The following is a 24607-nucleotide window of genomic DNA, read 5'->3' on the forward strand; positions in this document are numbered from 1 at the left end:
TGGCCGGCCAAATTGGAGGGGCTGAGTTTTTTTTTTTATTGCAGGGGCAAAATGGGCACAAAGGGGTAAAAATTTAAGTGGGGTGGTCAACTTAGTGGATTAGGGTGGTGTGCATAGCCCCCCCCCCCATTGATAAATTCACTAGCGTGCAATTATAGTTAATCTTGTTTTTTTCTCTTGTCAAAGAATTTGAGTGATAGGGTTTGAATCGGTTGACTTTTGACTTTGGAATGAACGGCACAGGCACGCCAAAGTCCAATCTTATCTTGCACGTAGGTTCGTTCGGGTGTCAAATTATGGGGTCCAGCCGGAAGTGACATGATTTTCTTTAAAAATTTCCATGGCTTCATCCATCTTTACTCCTTATAGCAATTTTGTCTTTTGCTGTGCTGCTCTTGTGGTTGTCATTGTGGTCACATTCGTAAACCTTTTAAATTTCATGAACTATAAAACTTTCTCAATTATTAATTTATTACAATAAGAATATTGGATCAAGAATTGACATATATAATTGAAAATTATATAATCATCTAATTGAGATCAAATAAATAGACGAACAGTATTTTCGATAAAAGCATAGAAATAATTGTTATTATAATCAAATAGCTAAATGACTTTCGATTTTAGAGATTTTTTAAAGAGATGATATTTGAAGTAGGGCTTAAAAAATGGACAGTTCAGATTTTGAGATTACATTATGCAGTGGGACCAACATGGTAGTTAGTTTTGTATTAATTTACTAATCAGTTAGCTTTAGAGTATTTTTGTATAGAGGGCCCTTCCAATAAGGGATCCCTCATTTAGTGTTAAATGAGGGATCACCTTGTGGGGCCTACACGGGTCGTTTTGTATTAATCCGAACCGTCTATTTTTTATATCTTCATTGATAGATCATCCCTGTAAAAAATCAGCCAAATCGGAAATCGTTTACCCGTTCAATTAAGTGGTCAAAGTTATGTGTTTATAGAGGAATTTGTTATTCGTTCATTTGTTTTAAACTTTGACCGCTAAACCGAACGGGTAAACGATTTTCGATTTGGCTGATTTTTTGCAGGGATGATCTATCAATAGAGATGTAAAAAATGGACGGTTCGGATTAATACAAAACGACTCGTGTGGGCCCCACAAGGTGATCCCTTATTTAACACTAAATGAGGGATCCGTTATTGGAAGGGCCCTCTTTTTGTATATATATATATATATATATATTAAAGTGTTCCCACTTTCCACACACTGTGATTGTTAGAATATAAAATAATGGATCAAGAAATATTAATATAAAGCCGGCAGAATATTCTGTTTTGAATCTTCAATTAAGAAGATTTTCTGTATCTTTGACAATCGAACATTATTAAAAATATATGAAAGCAGACAGCATTGCCATGTGAGAAGTAGTGTGAAGTGTGAAGTGTGAAACCGGAGTTGCTTTCTTCATGGTCAGCTTAATTTGTAACCTGCCTTTGTAGTGTTTCAGAACAAGGTTGTATATAATGTATTGTCTCTTTTAAAGTCTCAGTTAGAAGATAAAAGTCCACTCTCTCTGGCCTCTGCTAGTGTAGTCGTGTGGTCTGGCTGTACTCATGTTTTTATTATACTTACTAATTTACTATATCCATCCATTCACATAGTGATGCGTGGTGGCATACTATTATTATATACATTTGTGATGCTAGTCACATATTAGCTAGGCTGGAAATAACAACTCAACATCAATATTCCCATCATTTCATTATTACTCGTCAAGTTTTCATCGAGTCCAAGTCACAACCTCACTTCGACTCATTTTTGTTTCTTTTTTTTTTTTTTCTCGGAAGGAATTAAACCTAACCACATGTAATTCTAACTCATTACTCGCTTATCTTCCCTAATTGGACTAATTTCAAAGACTTACTCACATGACTAATTTACTAAAATAAGCTAGCAGATATTATTGGAATATTTAGGAAACCTAAAATACACTTGCACTGTTTATTTAGGGTTATCCATTAATTATAATTTCTCTCCCTAAACTATCAAGGGGTTTGCACTTTCCCCTCAAAATAATTTGAAAGACAAAGTATGCTAGTATTTAGTAAGCTACTGAGCCTTTGCGTTTCAAGATGTACATATATTTTTGTTAGGGCGGCTTGGTTGGAAAATGGCAACTGCGTCAACATGGATCGCACAACCACAAGTAGAGTAGAGCATGTAAACAAGGAAAATCAAGTCCAACCTCACTTTGATTTCGATAAACTCTTTACTCATTTTTAATTATCTCAAAATATGTAACAATATATATATATATATTATTTGTGAAGAGAGCATTTCTGTATATATGATCATAGAAAATATGATTTCCAAGATCTTGCCTTTGCTTAACAATCGAATTAATTTCAAGATGGATCAGTTTTTGGTCCAGCATTAATTCAAGTCCTAATTCCAACAAAGAGATTCCCTTTACTATTTATGATGCTCGTGATGTGATAAGGCGAGATAGCTCCCTTTACCTTAACTTGCATTCCAAATCTCCAGCGAATCTAATCTGCTTGGCTGCTTGCTATTGGAAAAAGGGCAAAACCAAGACAAAAGGAAACCATTCAATAATCAATATTCATTATCCTTGAGGCCCCCCAGCCCAAGTATATTCTATATAAAGAAAAAAGGCAAGGCCAAAAGATCCATCATTCATTATTGCGCTGGGCATATGATATGGATCAAGAATCTGAATCTGTATCTCATCCAGAGCAAAGGGTAGTTAGGGAGAAGAATTCGGCAGATGAATTAGAATTAGAAGATGATGATCCGAACCAGAAGAGCAAGCACAGGAAAGTAGAAGAAGAAGAAAAAGAAGAAGGGGACTATTTGTCTGTGGAAAGGTTGTTTGAGAAGCAGGAAGTGCCATCATGGACGAAGCAGCTGACGGTGAGGGCCTTTGTGATAAGCTTCGTGCTGAGCATATTGTTCAGCGTGATCGTGATGAAGCTCAACCTCACCACTGGTATCATACCTTCTCTCAATGTCTCTGCGGGTCTCCTTGGCTTCTTCTTTGTAGGGAGTTGGACCAAGATACTTAACAGAACCGGCTTCTTGAACCAGCCCTTCACAAGGCAAGAGAACACCGTTATCCAGACCTGTGTCGTTGCTTCCTCCGGCATCGCCTTTAGCGGTACTTCCTTTTTGCTCTTTCTTCCCTTCATTTAATTTAACGGAAACTTTTGGCATGCTGCTCATAAACGGAAACTTAGCTGCCAACCTACCATTCTTCTTCTTCCCCCATTTTTTTTGACACAAGAAAAATTATTAAGTCAACCATGTTCCTCTTTTTGAAGATACTTGAATCTGTAGAGTAAAAAGTTATTTCTTCTCTTTTTCTTTTTCTTTTTTATTACAAAATCAAATTTGCTAGCATAAATTTACTGTCTTTTTGTTTTGCTTAGGCCGGCATGGTTTTACTTGATTACTATTTGACGAAATTAAATAGTGAGAGTCACCTCTGTCCTCTAAATTCAACCCAATAGGCCGAAATTTTCAAGTAAACCACTATTTGTTTTTGTATATCACATATTAATGAACATATAATTAGAAGAAACTGAAAGATATATAGATATATATATATATATACATATATAGAGTAGTATTTTTAGGCAAACATCTTAATTTGTTCGGTAATTATCGGTATTTGACTAAGTTATGTTGCCATCCATCCAGCTCGGTTGAATTAATTCAGATTGAGAAGTGGCTGATAACAGGGATTTTCTTCTTCTCTTCTATATTAATAGATTATAGATTGAGATTGAGAAAGCCTTTTAATCAAGTTCCATTTGGTCTTTAGGCCTTACACACCTTCAATATCATTAAATAATTGAAAATTTCAATTAAGTGCATGTACATCACATGATGTATTTTGAATTACAAGTTATATTATGATTCTAGTAGTGTAAAATATATCTTTTGTTTTCAATCATTTTCTTTTGTTTATAATTATGTGTGTGTGTGTGTGTGTGCAAAAACTACAAACAGGAGGTTTTGGGAGCTATCTCTTTGGCATGAGTGCACGCATTGCAGACCAATCTAAAGACACCAATGATACCAAAGATCCGGGATTACTATGGATAACTGGTTTTCTTTTTGTTGTTAGCTTTCTGGGCCTCTTCTCAGTGGTGCCTCTTCGGAAGGTACACTCCACACGCAAACTTGCATTCTATAAATTATAATTGATTAATTTTCACGGACATAGAATTCACTATTTCATGAAAATAAAGAAAGCTAGTGCGGGATCAAATCTTAGTGTTTTCTCATCAACGTACATGGACGTGTTTGGTTTCAGATCATGATCATAGACTTCAAATTGACATATCCAAGTGGTACTGCAACTGCCCATCTTATCAACAGTTTCCACACTCCTGAAGGAGTCAACCTAGCAAAGTATGGCACCACCCAACATTATATACGCCTTCAAAGTTAATGCATGAGACCAGTTGATACTTATTGTTCTCATGAGTTTCTTTTTTATTCTACTCTTTTAGGAAACAAGTAAGAGAGTTGGGGAAATTCTTCTCTTTCAGTTTCTTGTGGGGTTTCTTTCAATGGTTCTATACTGCTGAAGGTGATTGTGGATTTGTAAACTTCCCTTCACTCGGCCTCAAAGCATATAAGAATATGTACGTTTATTAACCCCAACCTTATTTTCTTATTTAAATTAAAGTAATATATTATATATATGGTTCTGGTAGCAATGATTATTTGGTCACTAATGGATTGTAATATAATTGTTGTATTTCATAATTACTGTGTGTGTGTAACTTTGTACTTGGGATATAGTTCAGTTGGTGAGGTTAGTTCTTCAAGAATCTGTTTTATTCATGTACCGTAGCAATATTTTTCCAATTTGTTTCTAATTAATTTTTTGGAATTTTCAGGTTTTATTTTGATTTCTCAGCAACATATATTGGAGTAGGGATGATTTGCCCTCACATTGTAAACATGTCAGTGCTTCTTGGAGGCATTCTTTCTTGGGGTTTAATGTGGCCTCTCATAGAAAGTAGGAGAGGTGATTGGTACAGTGCAGACCTCAGCTTAAAAAGCATGAATGGCCTTCAAGGCTACAAGGTGAGTTTTCCACTTGAAAATGAAAGGAAAAAGAAGCTACATTTTCCCTGTATTTATACACGCTTCATTCAGGAATTAGGATATTCCTCTGTATTCAAAACTTACTTTGAATTCTGAATTTAGGTCTTCATTGCCATTGCCATGATCCTTGGTGATGGACTATACAACTTCTTCAAGGTGCTAAGTCGAACCCTCTTTGCCTTGTATTTTCAACTCCGAGACAAAGATGTGAGCAGCATTCTCCCAGTTGCAGATAAGGCCTCTGCTGCGAGCTCTGAGCTCTCTTATGATGACCAGCGCCGGACCCAACTCTTTCTTAGAGACCAAATTCCAACATGGTTTGCTGTTGGAGGCTATGTGGCAATTGCTGCAGTCTCCATGGCCACTGTACCACACATATTTCCCCAACTCAAATGGTATTACATATTGGTCATGTACCTCTTAGCACCCACCTTGGCTTTCTGTAATGCATATGGGACTGGGCTCACCGATTGGTCCCTGGCTTCCACTTACGGAAAGGTGGCCATCTTCACTATTGGGTCGTGGGCTGGTGCCTCACATGGTGGTGTTATTGCAGGATTAGCAGCTTGTGGAGTCATGATGAACATCGTCACAACAGCCTCTGATTTAACACAAGATTTCAAGACTGGCTACCTAACCTTAGCTTCACCCCGCTCAATGTTTGTGAGCCAAGTGATTGGCACAGCAATGGGTTGTGTAATTTCTCCGAGTGTCTTTTGGCTCTTCTACAAAGCCTTTCCGGACCTCGGGAAACCTGGCAGTGCATATCCTGCTCCATATGCTGTGGTGTACCGTAACATGGCTATTTTGGGGGTTGATGGCTTCAAATCTCTCCCAAAGAATTGCCTCATGCTTTGTGGCGTGTTCTTTGTTGCAGCCATTGCAATAAACCTGATAAGGGATTTCATTGGTAAGAAGAGGGCACGGTTCATTCCACTACCAATGGCAATGGCAATCCCCTTCTATCTGGGGTCATATTTTGCCATTGATATGGCCATTGGGAGCGTGATAGTGTTTGTGTGGGGAAGGATCAACAAGGCCAAGGCAGATGCTTTTGTGCCTGCAGTAGCTTCTGGTTTGATCTGTGGGGATGGGATTTGGACTTTGCCTGCTTCAATACTTGCTCTTGCAGGGGTTAAGCCACCCATTTGCATGAAGTTTTTGTCAAGGGCAGACAATGCTAGAGTTGATGCACTCTTAGGGGGAGCCTAGCCTAATTAAGGCTGGCGCATCAGTATGATCCATCATATATGTATGAATGAAAATGCATGTGTTGTAACTTAATTTGTTTTTCTTTTTCTTGTTGAGCCCCTTTATGGTGTGGACAAAACAAAGGCATAGCCACATAGCCATACCAAACAATGTGATTAAAGAAAAGTTCTGTTCATTTTAGGTGCCAAATTTCAATATTTTTTATTTTAATTATCAACAGTTTTATGTCATTTCAGTTTACATACTAAATTATAATTTAGGTACTAATTATAAAAACGTGAAGGTGATGATGTTGGGTAAAGTAAGTAGAATTGATGAGTGTTATATTGGGTATTAGTAAGGGTAGTTTAGGAAAAATTATACTAATAAGTTTTAACATTTTTTAAAATGAAGATGGGTGTATTTTAAAAAAAAAAAAAGTGAAAATGGGTATAAATAGTATATTGGGCTACTGATAAAAATAAAAACAATAATGCTAGTTGTCTCACATTTTTTTTCTCACATTTGTATCTCATCTGATGTGTCATTACTTTACTGAAAGGGTATTTCCTTTTTCTTTTTTAGGTTTTATTTTTTTATTTTTAGTGTCCAATGTATGAATGCCATGTAAGATGATATGAAATCGTGGTATAAAAATATAGTAAGAGTAGCATTACTGAAAAAAAAAAAAAAAATTGGGTCTGAATAGAGGCACCTAAAAAGAAACAGTTTGCATTTTTTGTTTGTCTTGGGATCTTTGGTCTATTAGAAAGCTTTCCTAGTTGGAATATGCATCATTGCCTCCTAAGCAATTATGGAGAAGACCCGTAAAGATAACTTTTACGGTTATTTTTCTTGGGTCGAATTCTTACAAAAGTTGGGCCCTTAGCTTTTCTGGTAGGAATATGATTGTTAATCAATTATGGATGGAAGACCCGTAAAGATAATTCTTATATGCTTATAACACAACTAAACCTGACCCTATAAAACCTAAAGCATGCACACAGCAGGGGCTTAAGAAAAAATTCAAGCATTAATCTTCCTGCGACCACTAATTGTTCGAGTTCTTGAATTGAGAATGGCGAGAGAAGAAGAGGTTCCTGCAATAGGGATTGACTTGGGCACAACGTATTCGTGCGTGGGAGTGTGGCAGGGCGATCGTATAGAAATCATAGTCAATGACGAGGGCAAAAGGACTACTCCATCTTATGTTGCCTTCACTGACACCCAACGCTTGATAGGTGATGCAGCCATCAACAATGTCATTAGAAACCCCGAAGCTAACTCCAGCTTATGTATATATGGTCGGTCATCTTAATTTAATTCTCTATTTACCTACATATTTAATTTGCAAGATTTGTTAGGCCGGTGAGACTTAACATGAAGGACAACCGAGAAATAACACATTCAAAAGTTTGATTTACTTTTATAAATTATATCTTGTTGTTTCTCACTTATTCCTCATATTAAGTCTCTCATATAAGCCATGAACCATGAGCCAAACTGTTTAATCTGTTTCTCAAATCAGTTTTATTTTATATTTGTATGAGGAGCTTCTTCTATTACTTCTTTTAAGTTTTATTTTCTTTCCCTGATATTCCAACAGTAGTATTTTAAGTGAGTAGTTTAGTTTTTAGTGAATATTTAATTCAATTTTACTTGTTGGATAATTATTGTGTTTCTAATTTGACATCAATTAGTTTAAATAGTGTAGATGTAAAAAGGTTAATTGGTAGACGGTTCAGTGACAGAGATGTTAAGAAGAATATGAAGCTGTGGCCATTCAAGGAGATTGAAGATTCTGGTGACAGGCCCATGATTGTGGTTACCCACAAGGGGGTAAAGAAGCAATTTGATGCAGGAGACATCTCATCCATGCTTCTAAGAAAGATGCGGGAGTTTGCTGAGGCATACCTTGAAACAATTGTGAAGGAAGCAGTGATCACTGTCCCTGCTTACTTTGATATCGCACAATGTCAGTCTACAATGTATGCAAGCGTCGATGCTGGTCTAGAGGACACGAATCTTCTCGACGAACCAACTGCTGCAACCATTGCTTATGAGCTTGACAAGAAAGCCGGTTGGTATAGCAAGAGGAATGTGATGATATTTGATCTGGGTGGTGCTACTTTAGATGTCTCAAGGAGATGATATCTTTCAAGTGAAGGCCACGACTGGAGACTCTTATCTTGGAGGTGAAGGCTTTAATAAGAGAATGCTGATGTATTGTGTTGAGGTATTGAAGGGGATGCATGAATTGGACGTCAGTGAAAACCCTAGGGCTCTTAAGGTTGAGAAAAGCCTGTGAGAAGGCAAAGAGGAGGCTTTCATTTACGTTATCTGCTGACATTGAAATTGATAATTTGGACCAGGGTATTGATTTCTATACAACTATTACTCGTTCCTGAAGAGCTCAACATGGATTTCTTCAACGAGTGTATGAAGCACGTGGATAAGTGTTTGAGGGATGCGAACATGGACACAAGCAGTGTCCATGATGTTGTTCTTGCTGGTGGCTCATCTAGAATTCCCAAGGTGCAGCAGCTATTGCGGAATGTGTTCGAGGGAAAGAAGCTGTGTAAGAGCATTAATCCGGATGAGGTGGTGGCATATGGTGCCGCTATTCAAGCTGCAGCCATGAGACTATGAGAGGGAAGGGAAATGGGAAGCTTGAACTCTTTACTATCTTGGATGCCACCCCTTTGTCACTTGGGGTTGGGGTGGAAACTATATCACTGAATACCGATGAAAAGCATATCATGGAAATTGTGATTCCAAAAAACAACAAAATTCCCGTCACAAAGACAATCACTTCAACTATAGATTGTGACGACCCACATTGCGCGACATTCTCCATTTGGGAGGGTGAGAGTAAAACAACCTTAGATAATAACTTTTTGGGCAAGTTGAGCCTCCATGGCATTACTCCAGCTCCAAAGCGTATTCCTAAATTTTATGTTTGCTTTGATATTGATGAAAACGGTATCTTAAACGTCTCCATTAAGGAAAAATTCACTGGCCAGAAGAAAATGATTACAATTACTAGTTCTGAAAGTGTTAGGGCATGGCGAAAAAGGGTAAGAAACCATAATTCATGGCATACTAAGACTTCCTTAAGTACATATATTGTAAAATCATTATGATATTCTTCTAACTTTTAATTTGTTATACTTGAGCCCAGGTGAATGAGAAATGAAAAGCAGAGAGAGAGAGATATGAAAGAAAACAGATCAAGACGACGGGCACTCCTCCGCTGGCGTGGTCGTGAGATGCCTATTTGTTTATTTTTTTATTTTTTTTCCTAAGAGCATTCATTGTAATCGATTTTAGATGTCTTGCATAGTTGCATGCAAGTATTCGTTGTAATCTATTTAGATGTCTTGCTTACAAATTTTCAGTGAGACCTGACACAGTTATTGAGATGTCTTTCATGATGAGATATAAAGACTAATTTTTACCTCATCTTGAGGCGATGTTTGCCAATGAATCAACTCTTTCATAGCTAGGAATCTGTTAAGATAATTGTTACTGAACAATGACAACCCCTTTTCATCTGTCTCTCTCTAAAGACTAGTTTCCTCCGACCTGCAAAAGAAGTGGGCTGGCCACTAGCATCCAACTCCAACAATTGGGTGGTGAATAGGTTTAGGATTTATTCAAAAGTTTGATCAATGGAAAAAATTTGATCTAATCGCAATTACAATTTTATTCGAAATTTTGATCTTTCTACAACTATATATACTAGTGGCTGGATTGTTTTGATGTTTTCCAGAAAATGTCTTTCTCAAATCTGCTGGTACGTTTCTTTTCTTATTTTATTTTAGTGTTTAATTTTCTCTCTTAATAATATTTTCATTTAAATTTTGTAAAATTTTAAGAAAGGTTAAAATGAGTATTTTTCAAAAGTCTAAGTGGCAAATAAAATATGAGATATATTTAACAATATTAAATACTCTAATGACATGGAATTTTTATGAATTTCCATGTCATTAGGGTTCAGTTAGGGCAGATACCCTAGCACAGCCCTTTTCTCTGTAATAAAAAACCCAGTTGCTTCATAGTTGTCAACAATTAACCCAAAGATAAGCAAACTCTACAAAATAAAAACCCAACCATGGTTAAATCCCCATTCAGGCCCAAAAATAAGCGATGTTCTTTATCCTAACCAAAGAAATATACAGGACGGTACTTGACCATCAACAAGATAATAATCTTCAACATGAAAAATTACCATCAAAGCACATCCATTAGCAATTCCGAAAAAAGTAACTACTATCCATCGAATAAAACATGGTAAGACTTAGAAAAGGTAAAAGCAAAATCAAAAACTTTCAACACATTGAAAGTATATAAAATGGCACAAATCTCATTGCAACCCTAAGAAGCTTGATTCTCCTCCTTGTCCTTCTCCTCTGCAGCAGCTTCAAAGGTCTCCCCAGCAACAAGCTCCGGTACCTCATCATCATCATCCTCTTGGGCAGTGGTTCCACCAGCACCAGCACCAGCACCAGGTGCTTGCTTCTGGAACTGTTCTGCCAGCTTCTTCAAGTTGTCCAAGTTATCTGGCCCTGAAAATAATGGAGGGTGTCAGAATTTCATAGGTCCTCCATAAATGAAGCTCACACAAGCATCAAGGGATAACAAAATAAAAGGAACACAAGCACACTTACCTAAGTGGCTGATAATACTAGGAAGAATATCCTGCAATTCTACAATAGAGAAGATCATATGTTAAGTTTGGAGAAATTTAAAAAGAAAACCAAAAGGTTTGTAAACCAAAAAAATAATTGCAATACAAGTATTTATGTTTATAATTTCATAACTCAAGGTAAGGTTCTCTTACAAGCCACCCGTTTATATTCAAATCCAACGCACACTAATTGTCAAATTACATAAAATATTGATTATCCACCACACTATCAAATGCAAACCCCTCCCCCCAACCCGTAACGAGGAAAGAGACCACAACAAAATTAAATAACAAAAAAGTAACTATCACACAACACAAATGTCATATCCTAAACATAAACACAACACACATTGTAAAACAAAAACTCGAACTGATCAACAAGGTAGAGACCATGACTTAAACATCAAATCTTGAACTAATATCACATATTAAATTAAATGCATGTTGCAGAATAAAATTCAGACTCAGTTAACAAGGAGCATTCCACAATTCTCAATGGAATTTGAACTCAATGATCAAAATGCAAACCCTCCAACTCCCTCGAACACCAAAATTCCTATCAGTTTTTTTAAATAACTGGTACATTTCCAATCCCGAAGACACCAAAACTAATCACATGTAAAATCATCATTTCAAATCTAAAATATAGAAAAGAAATAAAGGCATACTCTTCGTTTGAGGAGAACCGCTAACAACCCAAGTGTTGGCAGCAATGGAAGCTTGAACTGCAGCAGACAAGGAAAATCAGCAGATATAAACAAGGGAGTTAAAAAAAAGTTGTACAAGATCCGAATTGTCAAGATGGCCTCACCTTTGGGGTTTATGAACTGGATAACTACATCATCCTTAAAAATGTTGACTTCCTCGATTGCAGGAATGGCATTCACCCCTATTCTCTTAAGGGTGCTCTGAAGCCTTTTGTCGTCTGTGGTGGTTGTCTTGTGAACAGCCTTCTTCTTTCTGTAGTTAATAGCAGAAATGAAGAAACAAATCACGTACAAACAAAAGGAAGAGATACGACAATAACAAAGATATAATAAATACGAAACCACTACAGAAATGAGTAAGATCTTTATGATTGACAACAATTGGCAGATGGGCAGAGCAAACCACTGAAAATACATTATAAATACAATGCAGTTCAAGGGCAGTCAAACACAAAATAAGCCATTCCCTAATAAAGCTGTCTACTTTAGGGAGCATCTTCTCCAAATTAGAGGGCACATTTGATGTTAAACTGACAATTCTCAGTTTGTCACCATTTGAATTACTTTTACGTTTATTTGTTCACTTTACTATTTTATTTTACTAATAATACTTCTTCCATTTGATGGTACAAAGTTATATAATATTATATTGAATAGAGAGCCCATCACACTCCACATTCAGAGGGTGAGAGTAGGCTCTCCACTTAAAAGGCCATTACACAAAGTCTATGGGAGCTTACTTTTTTAAATAAGGGCTATCTAAACTAGAGCATTCGGGTTTGGGGAGTCTGTTGGAGATTCTGTTAGAACTACCTATTGCACCAAATGCAGAACTGCAGATTACAGTAAATTTGCCATTTTCCCCAAAAGACTGCATCTCTTTTTCTTGGTTTGTTCATTGGTACAACCGCAATGGGTTATAAAATCAATCAGAGTGGAAATTTCCTGTTCAGGCCTGGGAAGAGCAGCTAACCCTAGAAGCTAGGGCATTGCTATTCTCAAAGTACACAAGAATAAGAAAAGACACTGAGTAACAAAAAAATAAAACAATCTACTCAATGTGCAAAGTGCTTCACACATACCCATTAAATAACAAAAAAAATTATCAACCACAACAATACTTTAAATATACCCATTAACGTTAAAGCTTCATATTTCAGCCTCTGTCAGTTAACTTGGTATATAACAGGAGTTTCAAACAGGAAAAGTAACCCACCTCCTCATGCTACCCTTTCCACCAGTGCGAACAGCACCAGCCATCTTCATAAGTTTCTCCCGATTCATCTGCATAAAAAGAAGGCAAAGTGCAAGTACTAAGTTTCAATTGCAAAATTAAAAAACGAGAGAATCCAAAAACGAAAAAAAATTCAAGAGCCAGAACTTTGTATCTTGAATAATATTATCGTATTCTGCATTTTAGAGCAGTAAAAAGTCCAACACAGCACAGTCTTTTGTTTCACAGTGTCACAAATAATGAACAATTTAACCATGTTTTCTGTTATCCAGTTTCTTCAATTTCATAGTATATTAAGAAAAATAAGCATCACTCATAAAAACTTTAGCAAGAACATATATGAAGCATCGACATGCAACTTATGAAAGGGCACGTCAATTGTTTAACTTCTCACACTGACACAGAAACAAACACCCTAATTGAGTTCAACACACCTCCGAATTCTATAGCAATAAAAATCAACAATTAGCTTCAAATTTCAGCTTATCTTAATTAAAATATCAAAGAACAAGTTAGCCATGAGAAAAGACATCCAAAGAAATGTGCATGTGCAAGAAAATGTTTAAAGATGGTAAGAACAGCAAAATAGTGTTTATCATAACCAACATAAGTTTCACATAAAAAGCAACCATTGCATTCCAAAACTTACAAAGCTAATACTGTAAGCCAACATATAACAAAGCAATATTTATACACATACGTGTGTGTTTGCGTATATAAATTTATGACGGTAAAACACTTAACTTTGTACCAAAAACACTAAAGAAAGCCCACTGGAGATAATAAAAGTAAAGTTACCCAAATTAACCAGATATACCGATGACACAGTCATAGTGAAAGCCGACTTGAAATTTCAATCTTAGCCATTTTCACATCATTACACCCATAGAAAAAAAAAATGTAATACTAAAGACGCTCCTAAAATGATGGTAATGCATATGAGAACATAAGAGCACAGTAGTGGTAGATTTGCAATCTCATCAAGTAAACATTTCAAGCACACTTTGGCTGCCCAAACAATGAAAACACCAATTATATTGTAGCAGAATCGCAATACCGACAAAGTAAAAGCACTCTGCTTAGCTGTGAAATAAATTTCACGGACAGAGAAAGTATAATAAAATAGAAACTGAATCTCTCGTACTTAAACTAATAATCACAGTGGAAGAACCCTAACTCAATAACCCATACCAGCAAACAAACACGAGCGAAATCAAAACAAAGAGAAAGAACCCTAACTCAGAAATTAGAACAGAGACTACGAATGATTAACGAGAACACAGGAAGAGAGAAAGAGTTTTACCTTTGGGGTTTTGGCGTTTCTAGGGTTTTTGTGGGTGTTAGATAGGAAGAGATAGAGGATACGAAGCCAAGCCCTCAGACGGCGCTAAGGTTAGGTTTCTTCTCGCTATAAAAGCCCTCTATGGCCTGTGCCCAACATCCGACGGTCATCAAATGACCTCGATTGACACGTGTCATGCTTGTGATAGGGATTTGATTACCACTTTGTTTCTAATGCGATGTAGCGTGAGCGTTCAAAGGGAAAGAAAAAGGAAGGTTACAAAAGACTTCTTTTGGTACATGAGAGAGCCAAAGGCCCAACAAAGAAAAAAACAATATACAGTAATCTTTTTTTTCTATATACATTAAAATACTAATAATAAAAAATTAAAATTAAATATCAAATATCAATAGTGTTTCAACAAAATAGTAAGACTAATTTTTTTTAGTTTAGGTACTAACCTAGAGTAAGACATTTTATATTACATCACAAATCGGTTTGCTATACAATTGTAATTGTCAAATAGTCACAGTTATGACCATTTCAAATTCATAAAAATTCTAAATTTATAAAGGTTTAATGCTTTTGATTTAGGATTAAGGGATAAAGTTTTATAACCCAGATACTACACATTAAAGTTTAAGCTTTGTAAATATTGAAAAAATAACAAATTAATAAAAAGTTATAACTATTAGACAAGTACAACTCGATATAACCATATTTTTTAAAATTGGTACCTAAACTGAAATTTAGTACCTAAAGTGAAATTACATAAATATTTTGATAATTAAAATAAAAAAAACATTACAATTTAGTATCTAAAGTCCGTTGTTACAAATAAAGGTCCATTGATTTTAACTATTAAATTTCAATAATTTTTTAGTTTATGTACCAAAATTAAATAGCATTTTACATTAGGTACTAGTTGAAAAGTCAAACAAATTAATAAAGTAAAAAGTATTAGAATTTACATATATTACATCACAGGCCACTACAATAAAAAAAATAAAAATAATATTACATCACAAATATTACATTAATTTATACTATATTGTATTAAAAAAAAAAAATCAATCCAGTCACAACTTAACTGTGACTGTCTTGGTAAATTGAAAGAGACAACTCACACCACTATATTATATATTATTTTGAGTAAAAGTATTGTTTTGACCTCTATTTATACTATATTGTAGTATAATTTCTCTAAAAAAAATTCAATTAAGTCACAACTTAACTGTGACTGTCTCACAACTTAGATGTGACTGTCGTTTAGTCACAACTAAATTTGAAATTGTGAGTGTCGTACAGTTACAACTAAATGTGAAGTTGAGACTACATTAGCAAATTTTCAATATAATATAAAAGTCTCAAGGGCAATTGGCAATTTTGTTAAATCTTATAAATTTTAACTAACACTCATCATATGTGGACCAAAGGATAAAAATGTCAAATGGAAAAGGCTCAAATCAAAGGGGATAACATATTTGTGACCTAATCTAAAAAACTACATTTAAATTTGGTTGTTCAATTGAAAAATTATATGGTCTTCATGCTATACCAAAAAATTATTGAGATTTGGTATTTAATCCTAATTTTCTATACAAATAATCATAAAATTAAATATATACAAAGTTTCACAAGTTATTTATTTTCAACTAATTGCATGAAAACTGTCCTCATAAATTCAAAGACTCATGCATGAGAAGTTGAGAACTACTTCATAAAAAAGAAAAAAGAAAATATATATATATATATATATCATAGAAAAAGTGTATCCAAAAAAGAATTATAAAAAAAATGAGATAGGTAATAGGTTGGATAAGAATAAATTAGATAACATTATATTAATTTTCTTGATCTGAACTCTTATTAGTATAAATATTTAAAGTATTAAAGGTATTTTGTCTTATGACAACAGCTGATTAATAAAAAAAATAGGCATAAATTCAATTTAGACACATAACTATATAAGCTATTTCAACGGAATTTATGAACTTTAAAATATTTCAAATATACATCCGATCTATTATCTAAATTGAAAAATGAATTTCTGTCCATTGATTCGTTGAGAGATCAGTTAAATAACAGCTTGGTTTTTGCTGACCGGGATTACTTGGTGACGTGGCGTGATCTCAGCAAACATTTCCCGCCAAATGAGCGACACGGGCCCACAATTTAATAATAATAGAGAGAGAGAGAGTTTGTGGGCCTGTGTCAGGGATTAAGTAAACCCGTGTCGCTCAATTTAGTTATGTGTCTAAATTAAATTTATGCCAAAAAAATATCATGAGATTTTCTATACAACAAAATAAGCTTTGTTGATTAGTATTCATAGCTTTTTTTTTTTTTTTTTAAATATGAAACTATGAAAGTAGTATAAATAGTAACATTAACGTTAAAAGCCATTTTTTCTCCAATTTTATTAAATAGTTTTGCAGTTTTAATAATATAGTTGGTAACTTATGTTAACTAATTGAGTTGTTTTTAGAACTATCTTAAGTTTCACCAAAAAAGAAAATAGAAATTTACCGTTACCATTTTATATTTATAAATTTTATCAGGGGTTAATGAAATGTTTGTTTATCTTTTTGGGAGAGAATTAGACTTTCCTCCTCTTTCTACAAATGTTGAAGATGTTACCGACTGTAAACGCTTATGCAGTAATCGGCTTTGAAGTCTCCAGTTATGGATGTCCTATTCTTGTAGTTTGGTATCCCAAAGCTATTTCCAGTATTACCTACCTCTAGCCCACCTTCCAAACGATTGAAGGTCGGAGATTCGGATTTCATTCCCCCGGGGCGAGATCTTTCCACTTTGTATGGAGAGAAATACATACCAATAGCTAGTTTAGGAGGTGAAAAATTTAGTATAGTTTAGGAGGTTTAGGATTTAGAATTTATAGTTGATTATTTTAAGATGTAATCTTGTCGTCATTTTTTTTTAATTTGTGGAGAGATAATTCAAACTTAGAACACCTCCCACCATTGGGGTAAAATTACAACTAGACTAAGATGAATATAGTTGATAATAGTATTGTCATCTTATTACTCTAAAGACTTGTGTGTGTGATTTACGGGAAATAAACACTAGCTTCAAACTTCAAAGTAATGAGAGCTTTAGGTGCAATAAAAGACATCTAGAAGGCAAATAATTCTGCCAGTTAATTAAGGGCCTCATTGTTTAATATCCATACATTACAATAAACCAACACCCTTGTCCATGTTGAAATAGGATCCCCAGTGATCAAATTGGAAAATATAAATTACAACAGATTTCTAGAACCAAGCATTTGCGCACTAATACATGCTGCCATTAAAACTTGATAGAGCTAGACTCCCGAACAGTTTACTTTCCAAGTGCCACCAACACCAAAGGAAACCATAAGTAAGAAACTCTGTTGCTTGACCAAGTCCTGTCACTTATCAGGTGCTAATAAGCTTTGATAGAACTGAGTCCAAATTTGGCACTTGCTTGATGCTGCATGTGGTCGGAGAAAACATGAGATTGACAATGCAGAATTATGTACATCTAATTGAGAGAAAAGGTCATTTGCATCAAAAAAGAAAAAGACACCAAATATATGTGCTGATTTGAAAGCCAATGCAGTGCATTTTAACAGCAAAAGAATAATACTAAATAAAGAATAGGGACATGTAACTAAAGAGCAGCTGTGGCAAGCTTTATTTTTTTATTTTTTTTTTCTTTTCATACAAAGCTGTGACAAGCTTTCGAATAGGAAGAAAAACAAAAATCTATAATAACAAAAATAAACTTCTACGAGGGACAAAATTGGGTACTTCTTTTTTCCTATCTAGGCAGAGTCAGTGAGGTCCTACAATATGCTTTTTATTTAATCTTTAATTTTCAATAAGAAATAATATGCTTTTTTCCTTCATTTTTTGTACACAATGAAGACCATTTCTGAACAAGAAAGAAGTGTTGCGCCATGCCTCCTATAGGAAAACAATGTCATATGGTCTTCCAAGGAGGTTTAACCCTCACTTGTTTGAGTTCAACTTAAATTTCCAACTCCTGTAGCCAAGGAGGTTTAACCCTCACTTGTTCTGAGTTCAACTTAAATTTTCAACTCCCATGTAGCCTCAAACAAACAACAACAACGCTGGCTAGTGTGGTAGTGCCACACCACGAAACATCGTATAAAATATGAGAGAAAGCATACACTCTGATTCCTATCCTGGAAAACATGCAGGTATCTTCTTCTAAAATATCATCTCTCACAAAAAACCCATATAAATATCCCCCATCATCACTACTACTAAGCAAGAAAAAAAATCTGCAAACCTGCATGCAAGCCAGAGTGAACTTACAAGAAAAGAACCCTCCTTGAGTCATCTCACCCTAAAGTATTTTCTTCAAAACATCCCACCAATTCCTACCCCCTTGCACAATATATTGCTGTGGATTGGACAACACCCACCTCCTCCCCCCACCTTTCCTATTCCTGGGCTCGCACACTATCTCCTTATGAGAGGGGATGGACCAAACGTCTATCAGCATTGACCTTCACACATTTTTTAAGGCTTATACTATATCAAACCAATAATCATGCACCAGAGTTCTCGAGTTAATTACACTTACACCCCTTGAGGTTTAGGTTTATCATTTTTTCACATACACCCCCTCAGGTTTCAAAACTGTTGCATATAACCCCTATACTAAGATGAAAAATGATGAGAAATTATGCAAAAAGACATACTAAGGGGTGAAATGGCCTAATAAGATTACTCAAGGTGTAAGGTCCAACCTCAATACAAATATTTTCTTTTTTGTTTATTTATTTTTTTCTCTTATAGGGAGTTATATGCAATAGTTTTGAAACCTCAGGGGGTATATGTGTAATTTTTGAAACCCCAAGGGATATATGTGAAAAGACGATAAATCTCAGAGGGTATAAGTGTAATTAACTCCAAAGTTCTCTTCATGCACAAAGATATGAATAACAGATTAATGAAACAGAAATAAAAACTCACTTGTACATAATATCTCCACTAGAAGACAACTTCCTGTGGATCCAATCTGGAACATGCCTTTCAAGAAGATCAATCTGTTCTTCAACTTCACCTTCAAAGAAAACATGATACAGTCACCAAACACCAAATTTAGAAATGCAATGAAAACATGTACCACTAGTTAACACATTGATACGCACTTCTTTCAACAATATCAAGGTTATTCATAATTATCTTGTGCACAAGCTCCTCTTTCGTGATAGGAGACCAGTTCAAAGACTTGAATATACTGTGAATTAGAGAAACCATGTCGGTCAGGCAAGTAGACATCTGCTGCTGGCATATAAATGCACTTGTTTGACTCTTCTTGCAATCCTCATCAGGGAAACCAAGGATCTGTTGTACCTATAATGGAAAACTCCAAGTTAGTGGGAAGATGAGATAAGGTACACTTTTGTTCTTTTTTTTTTTTTTTTTTTTTTTATGTTAGAACTTTTTTTTTGTCTGAAATAGCACAACTGGACGGAAGAGAATAATGCAATGTAGAAAGGCAAAATCTAGAGTATTTGTAGATCTCATAGAAGATATATTCTTTGCCATAAGAAACATCACTAAATTTCGTGGTGTCATAACATCCAGATCTCATGGTGTAAGCCTTTCTAAAACACACACACACCACTGGAAAAGTACCACAGTTTTGGTGCTAGTAAATCTAGTTTGTCTTGTCATGAACCTTGAACAAGTCATTTGGTTGACAGATTTAAAATTACCCCAAGTCAATCAACACCTTCAAGAAAAACAGCTCAAGTTCAAGAAAACAGAAAACAAATAAATTCCAAAGTATGCCAATGCCACATTTAATAGAATAATGAGAGAAGTGCGTAAACCACTTACCTCTTGTGGTGCTGAAGAGCAAGTGAAGTTTCCATCCTCAAAAAGTCTGTCTGTAGTTGTAGGGATGTTTTGGTGTACAACTTTGTAACAATCTGACTCATCTGCAGTGGAGTCCAATACAATTTTGTCACCTTCCAAGAGTGAGAAGTCTAGAATTCTTTTTGCAGGCTTATAACATGATGTTGATTTTTGGCTGTTCATGGTCTCATGCTTGGCATCACAACTGGGCATTGATCTCCTTGGTGTCAATGGTGCAGGTGTTTCTATCATGAAACTATCAGCAGATGAGGCGAGTTTTACAAGAGGGCTTTCAGATACACTGGAACCAATAGAGTGTGGATGGTGGCTCATTTGTACTGAGTGGTTGATAATACTGGAATTGGAACACGATTCCTTCCGTTGCCCAGTTTTGATATTATGCTCAGTCATACTATCAGGATTGGAAGACAGAAAAGGAAATCCTTTCTGCTGCTCACTTTCAATACCTTGGTTATCCATACCATCAGCAGATGGCAGAGAGACAGGAGATGCTAAGAGTTGGGCCTTTTCTGTTTCAGGAACAACAGCATTCTGAGAGAAGTGTCTACTGATATATGGATATGGACAGAATTTTTCTGACAACAGCTGCGTTTCAATTGAAGTTGGTTTAGATTCCATTGAAGAATCTGTAGACAATTGCTCCACAACAGGTATTTGACTTCTTTGGCTAAAAGGCTCTGGCAATATGGCCTCAAGAACATCACAAGCCTTGATACCGGAAATACGAACACATAAGTTCATTTCTTACATTTTAACCACCAAAATGGAATGCCACCAAACTACATACATAGCTAAACTAATCAAATGCATGATGCAAAGAGCTATGCCCGAGTGAAGGAAACGAATTTGGTCTGTATCAACTTAGATCACTATACCTTTCATACACAATGGGACTATCATCTACCAATTACTGAACCAAAGTGAACATTTGACAGGTACTGTTTCATCTCCTAGGTGGCACCAAAGAGTTAAACTCAAGCACACCAAACAGGATCACTAAGTTGAAGCCAGCTCAATCTAATCACTTAACATTTTATATAACATGGGATTACCATATGCCAATTTCTCAACGAAAAAATAGCATTTGATAGGTAATGTTTCATCTCCTATTCAGCATGGTCAGCACCACAAGCTAATTCATCTTGACTCTAATCTATGTATCAGTTCATATCCACATCTTCTGTTTTATATAACCAAATTATCATCCACCAAAATAAGACTATCAACTTAGAAACCTCCAAAAACTTTTATTAGGTCCAACCAAAGAGGTTACGACAGTCCTAGAATTTTTGTTAAGACTCTAATCTTTTGTATGAAGGTTTTTTTTTTCTTTTCCCTTTCCGTTCTTCATACAATTGGGTGGATACCCTACGGTTATCATTTTCATTCATACATCCAAGTGTGGCATTAAGAGGATACTGCAAAACTTCAAAAGCAAAAAAGAAGCAATTCTGAAAAAGAGACAGAGCAGTACCTCAGGATGTATGGCAAAGAAATTAAGAAGCCTAGTAGCAAAAACCTGGCGCAAAGCTGTAAAATCAGATGCTTCACGGTGACCTTCTACAACATCAAATAGCAAGGTGATATTCAAAACTGGCTTCATGCATGGAGTTTTCTTGTCATGCACCAAAATCCTATCCACCTTTATGGCTTCAGGAAGTAGAAATTTTATCTGAGCAAGATGCTTGTACAAGAACTTTCTGGAAAAGAAAAACAAGAAACAATTCAGTACACTACTTAGTCATAAGTTCAGTATAATGTTCGGTTTTGTACATAATGGCAGTTCAGGAAAATACTCTACCCCATCAACCCATAGATGTGCATATTTAAATTCATAATGTACCAAACAATGAGCTAAGATTTCTCTGATCCGTAAATCTTACCAAGGGAGCTTTAACATATATCCAATTTCTGTCACATCTCCCTCGTTCTTATTTCTCATTGGCAGCAAGTTGTGAAGTTTTTCTCAACTTCTTGAGAAATACAAACAAGGGAGAAAAAAAGGATTATGACCCATTTTTGATGAGTTTGGATCACGTAGTTGTTTTGTTGAGTTTAGTTTAGTTGTTGATTAAAAGAAACAAGGGATCACTTTTATATCACTATAGGACCAGACAAATGAACTATTTCAGTTTAGGGAAAACTTAAGGTTGTGTGCAACCACATTAGGGCCTCACCAGTCACTCCTTAGTCCTTACATTGAAATTGATGCTTTAAGTTATGATCCTGATTCTTGATACTGTAGACAAAACTAATGTAAACCATTTTATTTTAAACGAATATATTTGATAGGTTGCCACACCATTAAAGCCTAGCACATTGCAACCACTTATACCCTGGATTGAATTCTAATATCAGAAGTTGCGAAAAGTGAAAAGAGCAAAACGATCTATATTGTTTATATTAATAAACAAAAACTGTGCGTAAAAGTAATCTGATTCATAATGGTTATCCTTTTCCACTTATTTCAAAAGGTAATCGATCCATTTAAGGATCAGAACTTTTTTGGAGAGACACATATTGATGCATATAAGTGGAACCCTATTAATTCTAATGGAAGCACCAGCCCCTTGTAGAATTATTCCTCCATTTGCCTAAAAAGTAAAAAAGATGTACATTAAAGAGAAATATTTTGAAGTATTTACCATTACCTTTTTGCTAGGACTTCCACCTGAGTAGAAATATTTTGAAAAGTAGGTGGTCTTTTACGCAGAGCAAGCAACCTCAAGGAACAATTCATATAATCAAACAAGTCTGCCGTAGTTGTGTATCTGAGCATTAGAAAGAGACATGACTAACTTCAGGTTGAAACAATCATATATTGCTGAGAAAAAAGTGAAAATTGCAGCCACGGAGGGCTTACCTGTCTGGAAGTTGGGTTTGTCCCTCCTTCTGACATTTGGTGTGTGAAGGCTCCTCTTTCTTCTCCGGTGTCTGACATGCAATCTTATCTTCAAGACTTAGACTCATTGGGATTTTGTTTTTCACTGGAGCAGGAGACAGAGGAGCTGATTTTTCAACTCCTGCAACTGGAAGAATCTTTTTACACTTGAAATCCCTTAAGCTTTGTCTGCCCTCTTCACCCATTCTTTACTCTTTAGCAGATATAACAACACCAAGACCCTGAATCTAAACACCAGAAAGCAATCGGTATCAAAAGGATCTAATTCTCTTATCAGATCACCTGAGGATCTATAAAATTGTTGATTCAAGGAAAACAAAAATGAAGGCAAACCTAAGCGAGCAGCCTTCTGAGGTTTCTCGGTTTCACAGCTTTTCGGAGGGAAGCATTTGCGAGCCTTGGAATTTTTATGCACATTTGAATGTGGGATTTTTCTCCTTGGGCTTTCTTTGCATGCCAACATAACAAGAAGCCAGCTAGGACCAATGTTGGCCCAAACCGAAAAAGCCCAGGACCATAGAGAGGTGGGCCCCACGCATGATTGGTGATACACGTGTCTACAGTTCTGGTCATTCAACGTGATCTGACCGTCCTTGTGAGTTGTGAACTTTAGATTATGCCAGACCAGACAGTCTGTGATCTCAATCCAACCAACCATGAACCAACCCAGGCGGGCCGGCAGCCTACGTTGACAATCTTCAACAAGTGGCACGCACGTAATGGTCCAAACTCCTTCTTTGTTGCCTGGCGTGTACCTCTCTCTCAAATCTCAATGTAAAAGTAGCGGCATACTAACGTAACACAACAACACTGCACAACCTTAGCCGAAAACGGCAATATCCATATCAATAATTTGCCACCGCTCGCCACGTGTTTCTTTCCTTATATTATAAATTTTTAAATTAGATATTTCCCTTTTTCATACCAGTCACCGGCCTCAGCAAATCAGAGGCTGGAGTTAGATTATGAGTGACGACATGCTTCGACGATGCCACGTGGGCATGAACGTGGAGGGCTTAGAGCTTTTGGACGGTGGGCTTATATAGCTGCCTTGCTGTGGGCCTGTGGCTGTCTGGTCTCATTGTCACTGGTTTAGCCCCCCTACTTACATACCAAAAGTCCAAAGTAAAAGTGTAAATATAAATAAGAATTAATTACATTTACACCCCTATGGTTTATCGTCTTTTCACAGATACCTCTGAGGTTTTAATAATTACACATACACCCCTTGAGGTTTCAAAACTGTTACATATAACCTCCTATATGAGATGAAAAATGATGAGAAATTATTCAAAAAAACATGCTAAGGGGTAAAATGGCCTAATAAGATTACTCAAGGTGTAAGATCCAACCATAATATAAATATTTTTTTTTTCTCTTGTAGGGGGTTGTATGCAATAGTTTTGAAACCTTAGGGGATGTATGTGTAATTTTTGAAACCCTAAGAAATATATGTGAAAAGACGATAAACCTCAAAGAGTGTAAGTGTAATTAACTAATATAAATAAACACTTCAAATAAAGTAAAATAAAAGTGACGCCTTTCTGGTTATTGTGTATGATTATAAATTTGCCTCGACCATGCGATAG

The 24607-nt window shown here is 35.7% G+C and overlaps 3 protein-coding genes and 1 pseudogene across 10 annotated transcripts; 2 read left to right on the top strand and 2 right to left on the bottom strand.

The window, feature by feature from the left end:
- The first annotated feature begins 2590 nt into the window (after positions 1-2590).
- Positions 2591-6501, top strand: LOC147275470 (putative metal-nicotianamine transporter YSL7). Its single transcript, XM_086256244.1, has 6 exons — positions 2591-3145; positions 4000-4154; positions 4307-4404; positions 4506-4640; positions 4899-5088; positions 5212-6501. The coding sequence occupies exons 1-6, from the start codon at positions 2689-2691 to the stop codon at positions 6319-6321; spliced, it is 2145 nt and encodes a 714-aa protein (XP_086112370.1). The 5' UTR covers positions 2591-2688; the 3' UTR covers positions 6322-6501.
- Positions 6502-6993: 492 nt separating this feature from the next.
- LOC147275471 (heat shock cognate 70 kDa protein-like) lies at positions 6994-9753 on the top strand (annotated as a pseudogene). Its single transcript, XR_015124245.1, has 3 exons — positions 6994-7604; positions 8015-9377; positions 9482-9753. The product of XR_015124245.1 is annotated as a heat shock cognate 70 kDa protein-like (transcript).
- Positions 9754-10433: 680 nt separating this feature from the next.
- On the bottom strand, positions 10434-14374 carry LOC147275472 (nascent polypeptide-associated complex subunit beta-like). Of its 2 annotated transcripts, XM_086227481.1 has the most exons (6): positions 14235-14374; positions 12914-12981; positions 11802-11950; positions 11659-11715; positions 10971-11009; positions 10434-10868 (listed from the first exon to the last, which is right to left on the bottom strand). In XM_086227481.1, exons 2-6 carry the CDS (start codon positions 12979-12981, stop codon positions 10678-10680), a joined length of 504 nt encoding a protein of 167 aa, XP_086083607.1. In that variant the 5' UTR covers positions 14235-14374; the 3' UTR covers positions 10434-10677. The 2 variants fall into 2 exon arrangements, with proteins under 2 accessions (XP_086083607.1, XP_086083606.1); XM_086227480.1 differs by lacking the exon at positions 14235-14374 and having other exon boundaries at positions 12914-12987.
- Positions 14375-17308: 2934 nt separating this feature from the next.
- On the bottom strand, positions 17309-23444 carry LOC147275473 (CDT1-like protein a, chloroplastic). 6 transcript variants are annotated; one of them, XM_086227868.1, is made up of 8 exons: positions 23352-23444; positions 22980-23245; positions 22768-22887; positions 21591-21816; positions 20078-20824; positions 19384-19588; positions 19205-19295; positions 17309-17690 (listed from the first exon to the last, which is right to left on the bottom strand). In XM_086227868.1, the coding sequence occupies exons 2-8, from the start codon at positions 23201-23203 to the stop codon at positions 17636-17638; spliced, it is 1668 nt and encodes a 555-aa protein (XP_086083994.1). In that variant the 5' UTR covers positions 23204-23245; positions 23352-23444; the 3' UTR covers positions 17309-17635. The 6 variants fall into 6 exon arrangements, 5 of the variants coding, with proteins under 5 accessions (XP_086083994.1, XP_086083996.1, XP_086083995.1 ...); XM_086227870.1 differs by having other exon boundaries at positions 19384-19579; positions 22980-23387; XM_086227869.1 differs by having other exon boundaries at positions 19205-19289; positions 22980-23387.
- Between the last annotated feature and the right edge of the window lie 1163 nt (positions 23445-24607).

This window comes from Dryas octopetala, chromosome 9 (genome assembly GCF_963921425.1).
Source record: "Dryas octopetala chromosome 9, drDryOcto1.1, whole genome shotgun sequence".
NCBI lineage: Eukaryota > Viridiplantae > Streptophyta > Magnoliopsida > Rosales > Rosaceae > Dryas > Dryas octopetala.

Coding starts and splice junctions, on each gene's coding strand:
- LOC147275470 (XM_086256244.1), top strand. CDS start 2,689: ATGGATCAAGAATCTGAATCTGTATCTCATCCAGAGCAAAGGGTAGTT. Junction 3,146..3,999: donor CTCCGGCATCGCCTTTAGCG/GTACTTCCTTTT, acceptor AACTACAAACAG/GAGGTTTTGGGAGCTATCTC. Junction 4,405..4,505: donor GAAGGAGTCAACCTAGCAAA/GTATGGCACCAC, acceptor CTACTCTTTTAG/GAAACAAGTAAGAGAGTTGG.
- LOC147275472 (XM_086227480.1), bottom strand. CDS start 12,987: ATGCAGATGAATCGGGAGAAACTTATGAAGATGGCTGGTGCTGTTCGC. Junction 11,951..12,913: donor GGAAAGGGTAGCATGAGGAG/GTGGGTTACTTT, acceptor TATTAACTACAG/AAAGAAGAAGGCTGTTCACA. Junction 11,716..11,801: donor CCAGTTCATAAACCCCAAAG/GTGAGGCCATCT, acceptor TGTCTGCTGCAG/TTCAAGCTTCCATTGCTGCC.
- LOC147275473 (XM_086227868.1), bottom strand. CDS start 23,203: ATGGGTGAAGAGGGCAGACAAAGCTTAAGGGATTTCAAGTGTAAAAAG. Junction 22,888..22,979: donor CAAACCCAACTTCCAGACAG/GTAAGCCCTCCG, acceptor TCTAATGCTCAG/ATACACAACTACGGCAGACT. Junction 19,589..20,077: donor GCTCTTCAGCACCACAAGAG/GTAAGTGGTTTA, acceptor TTTCCATTATAG/GTACAACAGATCCTTGGTTT.